The 20,352-nt window shown below is 41.4% G+C and overlaps 1 protein-coding gene across 1 annotated transcript in view; it reads left to right on the forward strand.

Moving 5' to 3' along the window:
- LOC126259720 (uncharacterized) overlaps positions 1-20,352 on the forward strand; it is a 53,994-nt gene that overhangs the window by 17,234 nt on the left and 16,408 nt on the right. The window contains exon 2 of the mRNA XM_049956699.1: positions 12,205-12,382. Within this exon, the coding sequence (XP_049812656.1) occupies positions 12,205-12,382 (178 nt within the window). The remainder of the gene's footprint in view (positions 1-12,204; positions 12,383-20,352) is intronic.

The following is a 20,352-nucleotide window of genomic DNA, read 5'->3' on the forward strand; positions in this document are numbered from 1 at the left end:
TGTTTGGCCACTGGCGCCTTTTACACTTGCCCTGTTGAGAGTCTGTATGCTGAAGCTGCCGAACTACCACCATGACTTTCTCCTCAGCAGATATATGCATGCTGTTTGCCATGTGTGGCCACCTATCCTATGCCTTCTCTTTAGATGACTCCTCTGACCGCCAGTAGGGGCCCCATCTGTCTTCTCTGTTACCTCCTGGAGCTCGCTTTTCTCTCTTCTCTGGCAGCATAACTTCACGCTACCTCTCATTTTCTCGATGGGTGTGAACCCTTCACCACATTGGCTTCATGCAGTTCACCTTGGCCTTCATTCACTTCCTAAAGCAACTACTCCAGCCTTGCTCTATCGCCGTAAGTTTCACGACCTTCGCACAGAACTTCGCAATAGTACCTTTGTGTGCACTGATGGCTATCAGATGTAGGGTGGTGTGGTGTCGGGTGTGCATTAGTCGTTGGCACCGACGTTTTTTTGGTGTTGGGTTCTGGACTGCTGCTCAGTATTTTCAACAGAACTTTTTAACCTGTATCCGGCCACGCAGCACATCTGGAGGCAGGCTTTTCAACTGCGTCATCTGCTCTGCCCTCTATGCCCTTCAGAATGTAAGTGTGCTGTGCACTGTCCATTGCTTAGTGCAATTTGTCCAGGAGAGCTTTCACTTGCTCACTCTTAATGGAGCCACTGTGATGTTTATATGGGTTCCTAGTCACATCGGTGTGACGGGAAGCTGTAGTCTGTGTACGTCGGCCTGCTAGTTCTTCCACTCCCTCTGATGTTCTCTGTGTTGGCGTCTGTCAGCTGGTGGTGACACTTTGGCATCACCACTGGTCCTCCCTTCATGGAAACCAGCTCCAGGGAATTAAGCCTCTTCCGTCGCCTTGGACAACCTGCTCTTGTCCTTCTCGCCAAGAGGACATCATTTTAGCTAAGTTGCGTATTGGGCATTGTCTTTGTAGCCATCGCCGTTTGTTAAATGGTGCTCCTCCACTATGTGCTCATTGCCCTTAACCTCTGATGGTTCGCAATTTCCTGACAGAATGCCCCCCTTTTTTTTAACCACTTATGTTCTCATTTATGTTTGCCGCCTAGCCGTTTTAGTGAATAATACGCAAGCTGTTGACTGCGTTTACTTTTTATCCTTCATAGCAATATGGCAAAGGCCATTTAATCTTTAGTTAGGACCTCCATTTCTGCATGGCGTATTTTATGGACCTTTCTCAAAGTCCCTGTTTTTAGCTGTCTTTCTTCCTTTGATTGGGTTTCACTTTTAGTCTTTCGTAACTCCTTTTTTTCTTAGTGTTCTATGGTTCTGAGATGGGCGAGTACAACTGTAGTTGCTTCTGTACCCTAAAACAAAACAAACCATCAGGATTTTTCTGTATGTAATGTTTATCTCCCTCCTGATGGTGATGATGTCGGGTCCGAGGATGTACTGTCTGCGTTACTGTCAGCTATCTCCAACTTTCCTAGTTTTGGGTGACTTCATTGCTTGTAATACTTTGTGAGGTTGTACAATGTTCGCTGGTTGTGGTAACGACATGCAATCTTTACTGGCATGGCTTGATCTTTGCCTCTCTGTCGTGCCAGCTCACACACCTCAGTGAGGCATATGGAACCTATTCAGTCATCGATCTCTCCTTTTGCAGTCCTGGTCATCTACCATCTACAAACTGGAGGGTCCATGATGACCTGTGTGGTAGTGACCACTTCCCAATATTTCTGTCCCTCCCTCAGTGTTGCTCCCCTGGACACCTGCCCAGATCGGGTCTCCATAGTGCTGACTGGGATGTGTTCACCTCTGCTGTCGTCCCCGTCTTGAGGCAGTAATGATGCTGCTGTTCAGTATACAACGGCAGCAATTCTTTTGGCAGCCAACCAAGCCATCCCCTCTCCCTTGGGATCCAACCATCAGAAGAGTGTACCCAGCTGGGTTCCAGAGATTGCTGCAGCCATTAGAGATTGTAGGTTGGCTGTCCATTGTCATAAGTGGCACTCTTCACTGGAGCACCTCATTGCATTTAAACGGATCCATGCCCGTGTTCACTACCTCATAAAACGCTGAAAGCAGAAACCCTGGGAATGGTAGGTTTCCACCATTGGATCATATACCTCGCCATTACAAGTATGGGCAGAGATCAGATGCCTCTATGCCTTCCAATCTCCTGCAGAAATAAGTGATACTTCCTTAGGTGGTGCTGTTTATCTTGGTCCAGGGACTATCGCCAAACATTTTGTGAGCAATTATGCTAGTGCATCTGTGTCTGAGAACTAGCAATCCGTCTTTCGGCTCATCAAACAGCAGGTAGAGCTAAAGCACTTATCTTTTACTATTGCTGATAATTTGATTCACCTGGAGTCCACCCTCCAGTTGTCTTTGCATTTCTTCTATTGAAGCTGTATGTGTTGTACCATAATTGCTGACCATGCACTGAATTGTTTCTGTAGCTTTCAAACACAAATTGCTACAGCTTCATCTGTGGTTCTTTGAAATGTCCTCTTTGTAAAATAACCCTTCAGTACCTGAGTGAGGCTGTGGGTAGTGAAACATATGGTCACCTAAATATGTGGTTAATTTTGTTTTATTTTATGTAGAGCTAATTAGTGTAACTACCAACAAGGGGACAAGCACAGTAATGTTTCTGTGCTTTCTCTGCAAAGGGCAGTTCCTGTCATGTGTGAGAACTGTTCAGAGATTTTATGATCAACTTTGAATATTTTAAATTTATTTTTGAGTCTCTGTTGTACACTGTAAGCAGTCAGTGAGGAAGCATTTATGAAACATTTACTTATTTTTCAGTTTCAACTAAAGGTAGGGTACATGTTGGTTTTCATTTTCTGCGCTAATAAGTTCATGCATAAAAACATGAAAGACTGAGTTACTTGAACAAATGTAACCTCGTCAGCTTGACACAATTTGGTTTCTGAAGTAGTAAAAGTACCAAACTGCTGTTAACAAAATTGAAGTACTTCACACTTCAGTCGAGGTGACAGCATGACAGGCATTTTTTATACACGGTCTTTAAAGTATAACATAAGCACATGCCTTCAGCTGATACATGATTTTCGCCGTGAGTTCCTTCGGCAGATGCTGCATGATGGCTCAGCACGTCTTCCCTGAGATCAACATAAACCAAAATACAATGTGGTTAAATTATGATTATTGTGCACAGAAGGTGTTCAGAACGATGTCTCAATGTGGAAAGAGAGCCTGACATTTGCTGAACGTATTGTCAAACACAAAGTTTTTCAGCTTCTAAAATTCTTGAAATCTCAAGCATTTTGCTGTCTTCTAGCTTGTTGAATATATGGCAATTCTTTGCACACATATTTTCTGCTAATGCAGTTTCATGGTCCTCCTACCGAATTCTGTAGGTGAACATGGCAGTAGCATGTGAACATTCGACCAGCTTTGCTGTTTTTGTGATATTCATAGGCTTTCCATGATGATGATGATGATGATGATGATCTGTGCTTTGACAAAGTCGCTTACCTCACAGGATTTCCTCATTTGCAGCCCATATCTTCGTTAGGGTGACTACCATCAGTCTTTGCTGCGTTTACACACTTTCCATAGGCATGTCACATGGCTGCAACGTCACCAGGCAGCATCCAACTTTGCGGAAGGCAGTGGTCATAATGTCTCAGCTTACCAGTGTATATTGACAGAAAAAAGTAGAAATGGAGGAAAATAAGAAGAATGAAGCAAAAATAAAAGAAACTCACTATCATAGTACCCCTGTCAATATTCTATTACAATGGTAATTTGCAATCTTTGAATTGCTAAAGACTGTTCACTATGCAGTTAACTACAACTGTGTTTATCCCTATGTTAAACTACTATCAAATGATCAAGTGTGTGTCAGCAGCACTCAGGGCTTCACATTGCCATTGCGATTCATCTTACTAAATTTTTTTGTGCAGTTTAAACAATCGAACAAATGTACACATTATGTTGTTGATTAGTGTACTCATCAGCAACTCATTCTGATTCATCATGGTGTCCCTCTGAACTCCGAAAGCTCATTAAGCTTACCTCCTCATTGTTCCCTTGTTGAATTTCTTTTTGAGGTTGTCATGCTGCTGCTGATGCTTCTGTTCTTCTCGTACACATGTGCCCCAAACCACCTTGATTTTGAGCCATTTGGTTTCCAGGTATATTAGTCTTTGCTTAGTCATCAGTATCCCTATCTTCACCATTGTAAAGCAGTGCTTGTGGAATTCTGTCGGCAACAGAGTTAAGTAACGTCCACCCCCCCCCCCCCCCCTCTCAAGTGCAGATTGCCCAGTCTGCACTCCACTTTCTTGATGGTGTAAATTACAATCGCGCATTACATGTTCAGGTGTTCTGTTTCTCCACAGAGAGCAGTTGTGTGTCTCCCTATTCTGTGTAAGTGGTCAGGGTAAGGACCATTTTTATTAAAGAAAGACACTGTTCCCTTAGTTTGGTTTTCTTGGCACACTTGTAGTCTGTTTTTAATGTGTAGGGCTGATACTAATTCTAATTGCAGGGTTTCTGGCCTGAGACAGTTGCCCTTTGAATACTATGTGGGTAGTGCTATTGCTAGTTTATTATATGAACACCAATCGCACATGGATCCAGTTTCTTAAAATTTCTTTACTACTTTATGTATTTTTGAATCATTGGTAAGGTGTACACTGGGAGATATCCATATCAACGTGAGATGACATCACATTATTGCTCCTACTCTGCACAAAAATCTCTCATTGAACTTCAGTATAGTCAATGGGAACTATACAAAATGACTAAGGAAATATATAATTTCGTAGTAAATGAGGACACACACACACACACCTCCTATTTGCTGAAATAACTATAATTAAATACAGTTGTACGAGGTCTGTTCAAAAAATTCTGGGACTTGGTCCACAAAATTTTCCTACGTTTATATTTTACTTATTGTGGATGATCTCCTTAGAAATACTCTTCTTCACAATTGAAACACCGCTCCCAATGCTGTTTCCATTTCCAGAAGCAGTCTTGCTATGCCTCGTGCTGGATTGTGCAAACTGCAATCTGCGAATTTTCTTTTATCTTGTGTATTGTTGCATATCTTCATCCTTTCACCGGGGTTTTCAACATTGGAAATAAAGTAAGTCCGCAGGAGTAAGGTCTGGAGAGTACAGATAATGAGGCAGCACAGTGGTTTCATTTTTTTGTGCAACAGTCATGCATTAACAGGGATGAATGTGTGGTTGCATTATCATGATGCAAGAGCCATGAACTGTCTCACCACATTTCAGGTCGTTCCCTTCTCACATTTTCTCGCAACAAGTCTTGATAGTACCATCGACTAACAGTTTGTTCCTGTGCCATGGATCCATCATGAATTAATCCCTCAAAGTCAAAGAAAACTACCAGCATGGCTTTGAGATTTGACCTGTGAAGACTGAACTTTGGTCTCAACGCTGTAACTGTAGACATACATCTCACCACCAGTTATGATTCTCTTAAGTAACATCTCGTTCTCATTTGTGCAATCCAAAAGTTCTTCACAGATTGAGAGGCAAAATTCTTTCTGGTCTTGACTCATGAGCCGTGGGATGAAATTGGTGGCAAAATGATGCATTCCAAGATGCTGTGTCAGGATTTCATGACATGATCCAACTTAAATGTTACATTCTTCTGCAACATCTTGGACAGTCTGTTATTGATTGGCACAGATTCTTCACAGATTGAGAGGCAAAATTCTTTCTGGTCTTGACTCATGAACCGTGGGATGAAATTGGTGGCAAAATGATGCATTCCAAGATGCTATGTCAGGATTTCATGACATGATCCAACTTAAATGTTACATTCTTCTGCAACATCTTGGACAGTCTGTTATTGATTGGCACGCACAATTTCGTTGACGTTCATGGCATGACTGTCATTAGTAGACATAGAAGGGTATCATCTTCAACTTCTGTCCAGCCATTTCTAAATTGTGTGAACCATTTGTAACACTTGAGTATGACTTAAGTACTCATTGCCATATGCTTCCTGCATTTTGGTGTGTTTCTGTAAAGGTTTTCTTGAGTTTGATGCAAAATTTAATGCAGACGCGCTGCTCCTCTAACTCTGCCATCTCGAAATTTGCAGACTGTGTTATATGATGTTCTGCTCAATACAGCTCTGATCAATAACTAACAGATGTTCAACAATGAGACTTCTGGCAGTTACACATTAAACACTGCATATTGCAGGAATCCCAACCGCATTTCGCTCACACACACCATTGGCGCGAAATTACAACTGTTCGGAATTTCTTGAACAGATCCCGTATTAGTAAATAAACAATTTAAGTTCAGAAATATTTGTTGTTGCATAGCCTACTTGTTGTAAACAACTAAGATGCATTTTTTATTTAAATTGCAGTTAACAAGTCTGCAGGGAAATTGTAAATTTCTCATGTTTTTTTTTTAAACGGGAACTGTTTTCCGCAGCAATGTGTGGTTAGTCACTGTACTACATGTTTGAGCCGCAGTCGGGTAAATCTGAGTGTGCATTTATGTTCCCTTCCCAAGGTACTTGTATAAAAACTGGGTAGCTAGCAAGGGTTAACATACACAAGACAGGCAATATGCCACACACTCTGGCCCATTTCTTGGAACATTATGTAGTGGTCAAGGCTTGCCTATGGGACAGAAGGGGGGGGGGGATGTGTGGTTTCTGTGCAACACCAAAGACATGATTTTTACTGTACTTGAAATACCCTATATCTCAAAGGCCTTGGGCACAACTGACCATTAAATTCTGCTAATGGAGCCGGACGCATGCAGGATAAGTATTCCGATCATATCTTCAGAACTACTAGTGTTATGCTGTGTTGTTTTGTTTGGTGGTGTGAGATAAGGGAGATGGTGGGAAAACTGGTTTCCAGTATATGTTTTACTCCATTGCAGTAGCACAAGGGGAAGTACTGGTTATAAAAATTCCCACATATCTATAGTGTGTGACCTCTGTAGCCAAGACGCCATCAGAAAGTTGAAGGTATAATACAGGGAAGTGTGACATGTGGTGGTCAGGAACTGTGTAACAACCTTTTTCTTATTTTTGCTGACTAACTACGGGTGATGGAAAATATATTCTGCAACTGAATACTTCGTAGTAGACTGCCATTACAAACTATCTTTGCCCTGCACAGGCATGTGGAAGATGAATTTTATTACGTAGTTCTCGTTAGCCATATGTTTGCTTACTGTAAGTTTTGATGACTACTGTTTGTTGGGAAGAGGATGTGTTCCATGTGAGTGCATTTGCCTTAATGCAGTTCACTATTTTGAGCTTACTAGTGCCTATACTTACTAATTTTGTATATTAATGTAGATGGATCAGATGATTGTCTATATTTTGTGTTAATGTTGATTGTAGACCCAGTAACAAAATATGCGAAACACAAAAATAATACAAAATTAACTGTTATGATTTGTAAACTTTGTGAGCAACCATTTCCCCCTCTCTTATGCCGTTGACACACGGACTGTGCCTCTCAACACCAACATTGAGCGTGCTGAGTTCAACATGCTGCTGAACGCTCAGAAATGATGCAACTTTTGCAAATGCTATGTTGGCCCCAAATTGGTATATGTGATCACAATACACTCCAGTGGCAGTTATTGGCTGTATCTGGCTCATAATTAACACTGTTTACGAAATGGGTGGGCCTAAAATTCCCGTATTTGCTCTATTAAGATAGACACTTCCTCCCATGCCTATATAATAGTAAGGTTATTCTGTCTGCAGTATACGTAAGTAAAAACTTCAATATCTGTGAAGATGTTACAAGGCAAAAAGGAAAGTACCATGTCCCTTCAACAAGGGACAGTGGTTTAGAAAAGTTCCGTTACTAATAGTGAGATACAACTTTACAATATTTCTCCAAATTAGGCAAAAATTATTTCATCATTCTGAGTTTTTAGTAAAACTCTAAGGTCTTCTCACTTGATCACTGTTCCTATTCAGTAGCAAGAGTCTTTACAACATTAAAAGCAGAAAGTGCAAAATATCTGACTGCAAGTAGTGCAAGCTACTCTGTAGATTAAGCAAATCGGACAAAATCACTCTTCAGAAAGAGTGCACTTATATTTACATAACATTGAATATTGTAGTCTACACTTATATTAAACTAATAAAAAAAGTACCAGAACCTATTAAACACAAATTTTAGTTGTTGTTGTGGTCTTCAGTCCTGAGACTGGTTTGATGCAGCTCTCCATGCTACTCTATCCTGTGCAAGCTTCTTCATCTCCCAGTACCTACTGCAACCTACATCCTTCTGAATCTGCTTAGTGTATTGATCTCTTGGTCTCCCTCTACGATTTTTACCCTCCACGCTGCCCTCCAATGCTAAATTTGTGATCCCTTGATGCCTCAAAACATGTCCTACCAACCGATAGCTTCTTCTAGTCAAGTTGTGCCACAAACTTCTCTTCTCCCCAATCCTATTCAATACCTCCTCATTAGTTACGTGATCTACCCACCTTATCTTCAGCATTCTTCTGTAGCACCACATTTCGAAAGCTTCTATTCTCTTCTTGTCCAAACTGGTTATCGTCCATGTTTCACTTCCATACATGGCTACACTCCATACAAATACTTTCAGAAACGACTTCCTGACACTTAAATCTATACTCGATGTTAACAAATTTCTCTTCTTCAGAAACGCTTTCCTTGCGATTGCCAGTCTACATTTTATATCCTCTACTTCGACCATCATCAGTTATTTTACTCCCTAAATAGCAAAACTCCTTTACTACTTTAAGTGTCTCATTTCCTAATCTATTCCCCTCAGCATCACCCGATTTAATTTGACTACATTCCATTATCCTCGTTTTGTTTTTGTTTTTGTTGATGTTCATCTTATATCCTCCTTTCAAGACACTGTCCATTCCGTTCAACTGCTCTTCCAAGTCCTTTGCTGTCTCTGACAGAATTACAATGTCATCGGCGAACCTCAAAGTTTTTACTTCTTCTCCATGAATTTTAATACCTACTCCGAATTTTTCTTTTGTTTCCTTTACTGCTTGCTCAATATACAGATTGAATAACATCGGGGAGAGGCTACAACCCTGTCTCACTCCTTTCCCAACCACTGCTTCCCTTTCATGCCCCTTGACTCTTATAACTGCCATCTGGTTTCTGTACAAATTGTAAATAGCCTTTCGCTCCCTGTATTTTACCCCTGCCACCTTCAGAATTTGAAAGAGAGTATTCCAGTTAACATTGTCAAAAGCTTTCTCTAAGACTACAAATGCTAGAAACGTAGGTTTCCCTTTTCTTAATCTTTCTTCTAAGATAAGTTGTAAGGTTAGTATTGCCTCACGTGTTCCAACATTTCTACGGAATCCAAACTGATCTTCCCCGAGGTCCGCTTCTACCAGTTTTTCCATTCGTCTGTAAAGAATTCGCGTTAGTATTTTGCAGCTGTGACTTATTAAACTGATAGTTCGGTAATTTTCACATCTGTCAACACCTGCTTTCTTTGGTATTGGAATTATTATATTCTTCTTGAAGTCTGTGGGTATTTCGCCTGTCTCATACATCTTGCTCACCAGATGGTAGAGTTTTGTCATGACTGGCTCTCCCAAGGCCATCAGTAGTTCTAATGGAATGTCGTCTATTTCCGGGGCCTTGTTTCGACTCAGGTCTTTCAGTGCTCTGTCAAACTCTTCACGCAGTATCTTATCTCCCATTTCATCTTCATCTACATCCTCTTCCATTTCCATAATATTGTCCTCAAGTACATCGCCCTTGTATAAACCCTCTATATACTCCTTCCACCTTTCTGCCTTCCCTTCTTTGCTTAGAACTGGGTTGTCATCTGAGCTCTTGATATTCATACAAGTGGTTCTCTTCTCTCCAAAGGTCTCTTTAATTTTCCTGTAGGCAGTATCTATCTTACCCCTAGTGAGACAAGCCTCTACATCCTTACATTTGTCCTCTAGCCATCCCTGCTTAGCCATTTTGCACTTTCTGTCGATCTCATTTTTGAGACGTTTGTATTCCCTTTTGCCTGCTTCATTTACTGCATTTTTATATTTTCTCCTTTCATCAATTAAATTCAATATTTCTTCTGTTACCCAAGGATTTCTATTAGCCCTCATCTTTTTACCTACTTGATCCTCTGCTGCCTTCACTACTTCATCCCTCAGAGCTACCCATTCTTCTTCTACTGTATTTCTTTCCCCCATTCCTGTCAATTGTTCCCTTATGCTCTCCCTGAAACTCTCTACAACCTCTGGTTCTTTCAGTTTATCCAGGTCCCATCTCCTTAAATTCCCACCTTTTTGCAGTTTCTTCAGTTTCAATCTGCAGTTCATAACCAATAGATTGTGGTCAGAATCCACATCTGCCCCTGGAAATGTCTTACAACTTAAAACCTGGTTCCTAAATCTCTGTCTTAACATTATATAATCTATCTGATACCTTTTAGTATCTCCAGGATTCTTCCACATATACAACCTGCTTTTATGATTCTTGAACCAAGTGTTAGCTATGATTAAGTTATGCTCTGTGCAAAATTCTACAAGGCGGCTTCCTCTTTCATTTCTTCCCCCCAATCCATATTCACCTACTATGTTTCCTTCTCTCCCTTTTCCTACTGACGAATTCCAGTCACCCATGACTATTAAATTTTCGTCTCCCTTCACTACCTGAATAATTTCTTTTATCTCGTCATACATTTCATCAATTTCTTCATCTGCAGAGCTAGTTGGCATATAAACTTGTACTACTGTAGTAGGCATGGGCTTTGTGTCTATCTTGGCCACAATAATGCGTTCACTATGCTGTTCGTAGTAGCTAACCCGCACTCCTATTTTTTTATTCATTATTAAACCTACTCCTGCATTACCCCTATTTGATTTTGTATTTATAACCCTGTAATCACCTGACCAAAAGTCTTGTTCCTCCTGCCACCGAACTTCAGTAATTCCCACTATATCTAACTTTAACCTATCCATTTCCCTTTTTAAATTTTCTAACCTACCTGCCCGATTAAGGGATCTGACATTCCACGCTCCGATCCGTAGAATGCCAGTTTTCTTTCTCCTGATAACGACGTCCTCTTGAGTAGTCTCCACCCGGAGATCCGAATGGGGGACTATTTTACCTCCGGAATATTTTACCCAAGAGGACGCCATCATCATTTAATCATACAGTAAAGCTGCATGTCCTCGGGAAAAATTACGGCTGTAGTTTCCCCTTGCTTTCAGCCGTTCGCAGTACCAGCACAGCAAGGCCGTTTTGGTTAAGGTTACAACTCCAGATCAGTCAATCATCCAGACTGTTGCCCCTGCAACTACTGAAAAGGCTGCTGCCCCTCTTCAGGAACCACATGTTTGTCTGGCTTCTCAACAGATACCCCTCCGTTGTGGTTGCACCTACGGTACGGCCATCTGTATCGCTGAGGCACGCAAGCCTCCCCACCAACGACAAGGTCCATGGTTCATGGGGGAAGACAAATTTTAGTAGAAATAAAAATTCGGATGTATTGGCATGCGAACCACCAATACATCACACTTTTCTTTACAAATCTGTGATTCTAATCACTGCACAAAATAGGTCAGGAGTAAGAGAGGACTGTACCTAGCATGTTACATCTCCTGAAAGCTTTAATCCTAGCTGTGTTACCAACTGAAGTTATACCAAGAATGATGGATCATCAATATGCCATTTCCTTGAAATGGCATACTCTCATAATACACAAGATACAATAATTCTTTAACCTTGAATATGACATTTCTTGTCATTTTATTACAACAAATTGTACAATTAATGAAAGGTTTCTGAGAGATCCTCAATTTACTGGTGCTCAGAAACAGCATACATGCATTTGGATTCAACTGAAATCCAATACGGCACCTTCTGACTCTGTACTGTAGGGAGATAGCATGCACGTGACATAGGTGGCATACTACCATCTCATTGGTCAGTGTTCAAATGCACATTCAGAATATCTGACATGCTAGATACTGATTTGTACAAAGACTCCACAATGTGCTATTCCACGCTACGTCAGAAACTTGGAACGCTCAGCACTTAAATGTACTGTCCGTGTGCAGACAGCTTTACTAATTTAATTTCAGTGGTAAATTTAAGGTTGGAGAACCGCATTATTGTTTCTGAATTTTATTTTATGAACAGCGGCTTTTCTAAATTTTCTTATTTAAAGCTATAAGATAATTTATGCAGTTTCTCTGTTCCAGATGCAACGATAAAATTAGGCCCTGAACAGGAAATTGAAATACCTGGCAGTCATCCTAGCAAGGTACATCCAGTACAGTGTCATTGTAACACTGTTCTTGGTGCTTATTGTAAAATTCCTCCTGCTAAAGATCAGCAGTTTAGAGAAAAGTATGTCCTTGATGGAGACAAACTACTCAGGTAAAGCAAAGTGCTGAAGTGGAGACTCCCAACATAAATAGTTATTTATTCATTTGTTCATTTATTCATTTGTTACATAAATCCCATCATGAAGGAAAGCCTTCTGGGATGTGGAATGATTCAAGTTCTGCACTAGTAGAAAGAAGCAGCTACTGTAGACTATTTCTGTAAAGTAAACCAATAACGAATTATGACTACTGCTTATGTACTCGTACTGACAGGAGCAGCAGCAGTTGCATTATAGTGTATATATTTATGTATATTTTGAGAACAGCAAATGCTTTTGAATTGGCTACTACTGCTTCTTGTATATTGCGACTCTGCTGCTGTTTTTATTCAACGTTTCAAACAAAGCATTTCTTTAACTTTACTCAAAACACAATCAGCCATCTGTGTGTTGGCTAAGTCAAACCTTGTGTAATGCAAACATTACTTATATAGCATTTACATCTTCAGTGCAGATATTTTGATAATATGTGCGAGCTGTTGTTAGTGATGTATTCGCTTACTTCATTTTTGAGTATGTGGAGATTTTCAATATTCTCCCTAATGTTTACTGAAAAGATGCCATAGACATTTTAAACAAAATGTAAAATTCAGATCTAAACCCTACATAAAGTTGCATAGTCTTCTTACCTCTAATTTTCTGATTGTGAACTGCATGGTTAGTCATAATTTCACTCCTTTTTTTGCCTACAAATGCCAATTAGAAATATTGTCTAGGCACTTTAGTGTAAGAATCTGTAGGTCCCTGGAGAGACTTCTGGAAGATATTTGGTTATCAACTTCACACAATATTCCTAATGCACACTTTGGTAGAACATATTTTTTACATTATCTGCAATGCCCCAGAAATAATGCCACAGGACAGTATCAAGTGAAGGTGTGCAAAGGATGGCAGCAATCCCATCTGCAGAGGAACACGATGAGGAAATAGAAAGAGAAGAGCTTTATGGTGAACTTATCTAAGTGTTGCTATTGAACACTACCTCTTGCAATGGCCTACTGACTCCAAACCTGCTACCTCATTTCTTGTATGCCAGACAAACTATATCTTTAGCTGTAACTACTACTTTCTTTAAGATGAAGAGATGCTAACAAAACTGCAACATGGCTTTGGGCACTTGGTATGCCAACGTGTAAAAGGGCCAACTAAGAAACCTTCCTTGCCACCCAAGATCCCAGACCCCTGTCCACTTTAGATTAATTGATATCTTCACGACCTGGACCCAGGCCAAGACACTGTATTTTCATTCTTCCACAGCCTCAACACACTCTCCTACCCACTTCACCTGGTCTGAATGTTGAACACCTCTCTGATGACTGCATAAAAATCTCTGTCCCTATCAAGACTAATGACAATCAACACTATCTCTGTTTTAATAGGTATCACCCTTTCCATACTTGAAGTCACTCCCACATAATCTGGCCACCATAGGATGGTGGGTCTGCAGTGACCGGCAATCCTTTGCCCAGTATGTTTAAGATCTTACTAAGGCCACACAGACAGGCAGTTCCCTCCAAACCTAGTCTGCTAGCAGATATCCTATGCACAATCCACAAATGCTTCTAACTCACCAACTACCCATATGAACTAGTTGCAAAGTACCAACCTCATCATTACCTCAGGCAAACAATGTAACCACATCGTTTGTCAAGGCTTTGACTACTTACTGTGTCCAGAAATGAGGAAGATCCTATGCACAATTTTCACCACACCACCAGCCATTCAGTCTAAATATCCTTGTCCATTCTTATGTCACAGCCACTACACTTCTTACCACATGGGTCATACTCCTACGGAAGACCCAGCTGCAATACTTGTCCCATGCACCACCTAGCACACCCTATTCCATTCCCCTCACAGACACCCTTGTGGTGTTGGGGACTAGCATAGATCTGCATTAATTCTTTGCTTAAGTCATAAGAGTCAGCTAAAAGGAGTCTTGTACCTAGTCAAGCCTTTATGCTGGCAACTCTGCTGTTATCAGGCCATCTATGTCCGTCCCCGGTAGCTGAATGGTCAGCGCGACGGACTGTCAATCCTAAGGGCCCAGGTTCGATTCCCGGCTGGGTCGGAGATTTTCTCCGCTCAGGGACTGGGTGTTGCGTTGTCCTAATCATCATCATTTCATCGCCATCGACGCGCAAGTTGCCGAAGTGGCGTCAAATCGAAAGACTTGCACCAGGCGAGCGGTCTATCCGACAGGAGGCACTCGTTACATGCCAGTGAGTGGGGCCATCTATCACTTTTAACTCATCATTTCACAACCTCTGCCTCAGACTTTTTTGGCTTAATTAGTTACGGTCTCCTTTTAGGGTTTGAGCTTCATCTCCTTAAATGACACAGAAGTGTGGGCCATTTGGAGAGCCATCCCATCCCACCCCTCCCGCTCCCAATGTATGCTGAAGAATAGGTACCTGTCTAGCTTGGGGCCAGGGACTCTGGGAAACAGTTACTCAGCAAGGTAGCTTTTGCTGTGGCACAGTGACACCAACCAGGAGAGCTTCTGCTAGGAGTGAGTGGCATCAGTGGATGATTTGCAATGAAATGGATGAAACTTACCCATACTGGTGGCTGTGCCAACACAGCCATCACAGTAAATAGCAAAGATGACTACAGCATAGAGACTTAAAACTGCATGGCATTTCCATCTTTGTCCATGCCATGGGATGTAAGGCAAGTAAGGAGAAATGGAGGTGGACAGTTCACTCAATTTTGGTATTGTCCAAAACTGATGGAAAAATCTTTTGCAGCAATGAAGCTGCTGTTTTTGTTGGAAATGTTGAGGATAGGTTTGAAGAAGTTGCTGCAATAGAGAAAATGGGAAAACAATCTCTCTTTATCAGACAAGGCGCTTCAGGCCTATGACAAGCTTGGTTATCACCTCTCATCATAACAAACTCAAGAGGATTGAAGGTCTCATCTTCCACTGGGACCTAATGCTACAAACAGACTAAGAACTACACAATAAACTAGGGCAGTGTGGAGTACATTTTGTTTATCACATTAAGAGAGGACCTAAGGATAATGGGGTAGTTGTGCGATGTCAAACCCTCTTTTCCTCCTCCTGTGTGATGTTTTAGGTGCCAGGCGTTTGACACTACACGTTGTCCTGGTGTACTAATGATGCTGCTTATGGGGTGTGCAGGAGGACAGTGCATGAGAATGGACTTCGAGGAGTAACCCCCTACATTTGTTAACAGCCCAGAATACCATCCCCCCCCCACCCCCCCCCCCCCATTCATTGGCATGTGGGAGAAGAAATTCCAGGAATATAAAACGATTCTCCATCTGTCATATCAACAGGCTAAGAAATGACCCCACCCAGTTTGACATCGAAATGTTGTGACAAAATCCACACTGAGCACAATGACAAGTCTCAAACACCAACTCGTGACCCTGGCCATGTGCCGGTGCCCGATTTTCATTTGTGGAAGGGGACACCAGCTCCCTTTTGTTGCCCAAACTTGTAGCACTGGTGGCAACCACCCCATCAGCACTGCCAGGGATGTCTTGTCCTCTTTATGCACCACCAGGGAAGAGAGCACCTGCCAATCTGCTCTCCTCCCAGGACAAAACATACCATTAGTCCGCCAACCCAACACCCAGTGGCCGAAAGAGGGGTCACAGAAATGAATGTCTCCAGAAATCGAATGTTGACCCTGATTCTGCCGCTCTGACTAACCAGAACACCACCTCCCCTCTCCCCCCTTCTCACCTCCCAAGAAGAAGCCGATGAATGCTGACGAAGAATCACACATTCAGGGGAGCATGACTCGGTGGCAATGTAATTTATACTCCTGTTTCACATTCATTGCTTTGTCAGATTCCAATCTAATCTTCCTTCTGTGGAATTGTAAAGGCTAGCATTACCACTTGGGAGACTCCCGTCAATTGATGGCTACTTAACTCTGCGAACAGTGTGATGCTTCAGGGGCACAGTTCTCAGAACCCCAGGTCCCTGCTGGTGGAAGCTTCAAATCCTTAATGCCAAGAGGGCATCTGTAGGTGTTTGCTCGCTCATACACTCTGACACTTTCAATGAGATGGTGCCACTAAACAGTGCATTTAATGCTGTAACTGTTCATGCCCACCTGTCAGTTAGGGTAACACAATGTAATGTATATCCGTCCCCAGTTAGATACATACCTTATGAGCTGGCGGAGCTATTGGACCAGCTGCTCCACCTTGCATCATACTGGGGGACTTCAATGCCCACAGTCCTCTGTGGGGTAGGGAAAACTCATTAGCAGAGGCAAAGTAACAGAGCAGTTGCCTTCAGAACTGGAAGTGTGCCTACTTAATAATGGAGGTGCAACAAATTTCAGTATAGCCTATGGAATATTCTCGGCCAAAGATATTACAGTCTGCATCCCGACATCTCATTTCTGATCCAGTGAAGCATCCATGGTGACCTCTGCAATGTGTTCTTCTTCTTCTTCTTCTTCTTCTCTCTCTCTCTCTCTCTCTCTCTCTCTCTCTCTCTCTCTCTCTCTCTCTCTAACAACCGACCAGTGCCGGAAACCTGTGTCATGGTAGTCTAAAGAAATAACTGCAGCTTTAGAGTGCGTAAAAGGGCACTTTGGTGACACAATTGCTTTCCTTTTGTGGAATATTTAATAATTTCCAAGGGACTTGGAGTGAAGGCATGGTTTTTAATAAAAAGGAGAACGCAGGATTGTTAGGAAAAGAATGTATCATCCATGAGGACCCACACACAAATATCTTGAGTATAGACTGAACACTGGCAGCCATCAACTGACTGCAGTAGTTCTTGGTATCTCCCTCAGTGGCAGTATGTATACTGATCCCATGGTCATTGCTGCATGTTTCGTAACACACTTTGCTGAAGTGTCCGCATGCAAAAACTACCATCCTAATATAGTCACCCGGAAACACTTGAGTGAAAATAGTCTCTGTGCCCATGTCAGATATATGAATGATTTCACTCATTCTCTGGGTTATAATGGTTTCACTTAACTTGAGAAACAAACTGACACAGGTCTCTGACACTTAAGGCCGTTATGAGTGTTTTCACTGTCTCTGGCTTTGGATGGTTTCATTTAAATACTTCATCAGCCTTTTCAATTATACGTAACCCATCACAGATAATTCTATTTTGGAAAATGCTCCGGTGATATGAACAGCAATCATGTAAGATACAATTTTTTAAATCATTTGGTGACTTACTCACTTGACTTTTAAGTACTATCATTTACCGAAAATTTGTTTTATTTCTGAGAAATATTTGTCATTACAGTAGAGTCCCACTATTGTGAACCCCACCATTCCAAAAATTTGCCTATTCCAAACAGAGTTAAGAAAAAGTACCGATTTTTTAAACTTAAAAACAGGAGACATAAGATGATGTCCATGCAAACTGGTGTAAAGGTTTTATCAACAAATTCCAATGTAGGTCAGAGGTTACCTTTAGTGGCGTTATCCCAACCAGTAGATCACATCTTGTATTGTAATTTCCTTAAGTTTTTGTGGGATTGTGATTTCATTTTCATCCTCTTCAAGTAAGGTGGGAAGCAGCATTTTTTATTATTTTTTATTTATTTATTTAATGGCCACAACAAACCGTGGTCCATAGGCGAAGAACTGAAGTTACATTCAGTGGCAGAAAAACTGCTTTGATGTCTCCACAAAGAAGTTTTGTTCCTTTTGTGTGAAACTGAACATTGCCTATAAACAGTTAGGCAATCCATTTTCTCTATCGAACACTCCATCCAAGCATTTTTTTGATTCTTACAAAACAAAGGTCGTATGTTGTTGATAATGTTTTTGAACACTCATGGTTTTGCCAAGTTGCATATTACCATCAGTGGAAGTTTGTTTGTTGCCGAAGTGTTGCTGCAGGCTAACACTGTTAGATCTTTGGCCGTTTTAAACCCTGGGGGAGCTTTTTCTTCTTGCAAAGTAAGGAGTTTTGTAGGCAAAGCCTTAAAATACAGTCCGGTTTCATCTGCATTGTGAACTTGCTAGGGTTGGCAGGTTTGAGAAGAAACAAGATCTTTAACTTCTTTTAGATAATTGACAGGTGCTTCGTTGTCAGCTGACAGCTTGCCCCATCAATCGTGAGCTGTCTAGTTCATGTCTTCCTGCCCAATAGTAAATAAAAAAATAAAAAAAACCACAGCTAGCTGAAAATTGAGTCACCATTCATAAACTTGTTTAGTTGAAGTGCCTTTTCTTTTACCCAAGGACCGGAAATGGGGACTCCTTTCTGTCTTTCTTGAGTGACCCACAAGAATAATGCCTCGTCAAGTTTTTGATGTGAAGACAGTCGCTTTTTGCAGCTTTTCAAGTGTTATTTCACTTGAAGCAAGTCAAAACTACTAAATTTTAACACAATTTTTTTTCCAGTCACTACTCGTTGCTTTTCGACACCATATTTGAGTGATAATTTATTTGTTTACTTGCCACATTTAATGTTTAACAGTTGACTTTAAGGACTACGAACATAAATAAAAAAGGCAGAGTGACTTGGTAAAGTAACTCAACACTTACCGAACAAAGCTTAACAATAAATTTGGAATAATGTGTTTGGAATGTGGGAGGGAGAGGGACAGGTAGGGTGTCTGCGCTATGAGTTGTCAGAGGTCATTAGCAGATGTCCTTGCACTTAATTTACACCTTAACAAGTCAGTTATTCATGTAATCTGCTTATTTAGAATTCCCGCTAAACCAGGGATTAACAACTGGCCGGTTTTGAGCGCGAGTACTCGCGTCTGCTCGGGCACGTGCTCGCGAGCAGGTGCAAGGTCGCGGAGTGGGGAGGGAGGGGAAATGCGCGCGCACGTTTGAATAGGGCAGCAGCGTGCCTATTGAATTCGCGCCGACTGTGTAACGTTTAAAGTACTACGATCAGCTCTACAGTCACTTCGCTGGTTAAGAATCATGTCAAGTCGCCGTTGTGTAACCCCAACCATGCTTTCGTAGTTCAACCCCCATTGGAGGAACTGTATCTCTTTACAGAAAAAGATGGTGTTGCAAAATGTTTAGTATGTCACAAAACGCTGAATTATTTAGGAAATTTAATTTGCAGCGACATCATATGTCGTACCACGCGGAAGTGGAAAATGTGATGGACCAGATCGTGCACAGGAAGTTATTAAACTTAAAAGGAAGCTATCCGAAGAAGATCTGGACGACGAAGAAAAATCAACTGAAGCAGCTCTCAGAGTGAGTTACAAAATTGCTTTGCTTTTAGCAAAATTCGTGCGCCCCTTCACTGATGGCGATTTAATAAAAGAATGTTTGTTAGCTGCAGCGGAACATTTGTGTCCATCTCATGTTGAACAGTTTCTGATTGTGCCATTATCTAACATGACCATTATGCGTCGCATACGGGACATGGCAGACAACGTCCAGAGCCAGCTTGCAAATATCTGTAAAGATTTTATAGCGTATCCTCTAGCTCTGGACGAAAGTGTTATCACTGGAACAGTGCAGCTTTCCATATTTATTAGAGGTGTTAATAGAGATCTTCAGGGAGGGAGGAGCTCCTCGATGTAGTAGCCGTGAAGAACACTACAACCGGAGGTGATATTTTAAGTAGTGTTGAAGAAAGTGTTGAAAATATAGGATTGTCGTGGAATTCTTTAGTTTCAGTGTCTACAGACGGTGCACCAGCGATGACAGGGAAAAATTAGGTTTCGTTGCGCTGTTGAAGGAGAAAATGCAAAAACTGACAGTGCCGAATGAAATAAGGGGCGTTCACTGTGTGATGCACCAGGAAAACTTATGTGCAAAGAGTATCGCTCTAAAAAATGTGATGAGTGTTGTTGTTTGTACAACCAATTATATAAGGAAGCATGGGCTACAACACAGGCAGTTTAAAAGCTTTCTTGAGGATGTAGAAAGCCAGTATGGTAGCCTGCCTTATTACAGCGAATTCCGCTGGCTTAGTAGTGGTGAATTATTAAATCGATTTTTTTGCCTATTAGATGAGATAAATATG

Source organism: Schistocerca nitens, chromosome 5 (genome assembly GCF_023898315.1).
Source record: "Schistocerca nitens isolate TAMUIC-IGC-003100 chromosome 5, iqSchNite1.1, whole genome shotgun sequence".
Taxonomy (NCBI): domain Eukaryota; kingdom Metazoa; phylum Arthropoda; class Insecta; order Orthoptera; family Acrididae; genus Schistocerca; species Schistocerca nitens.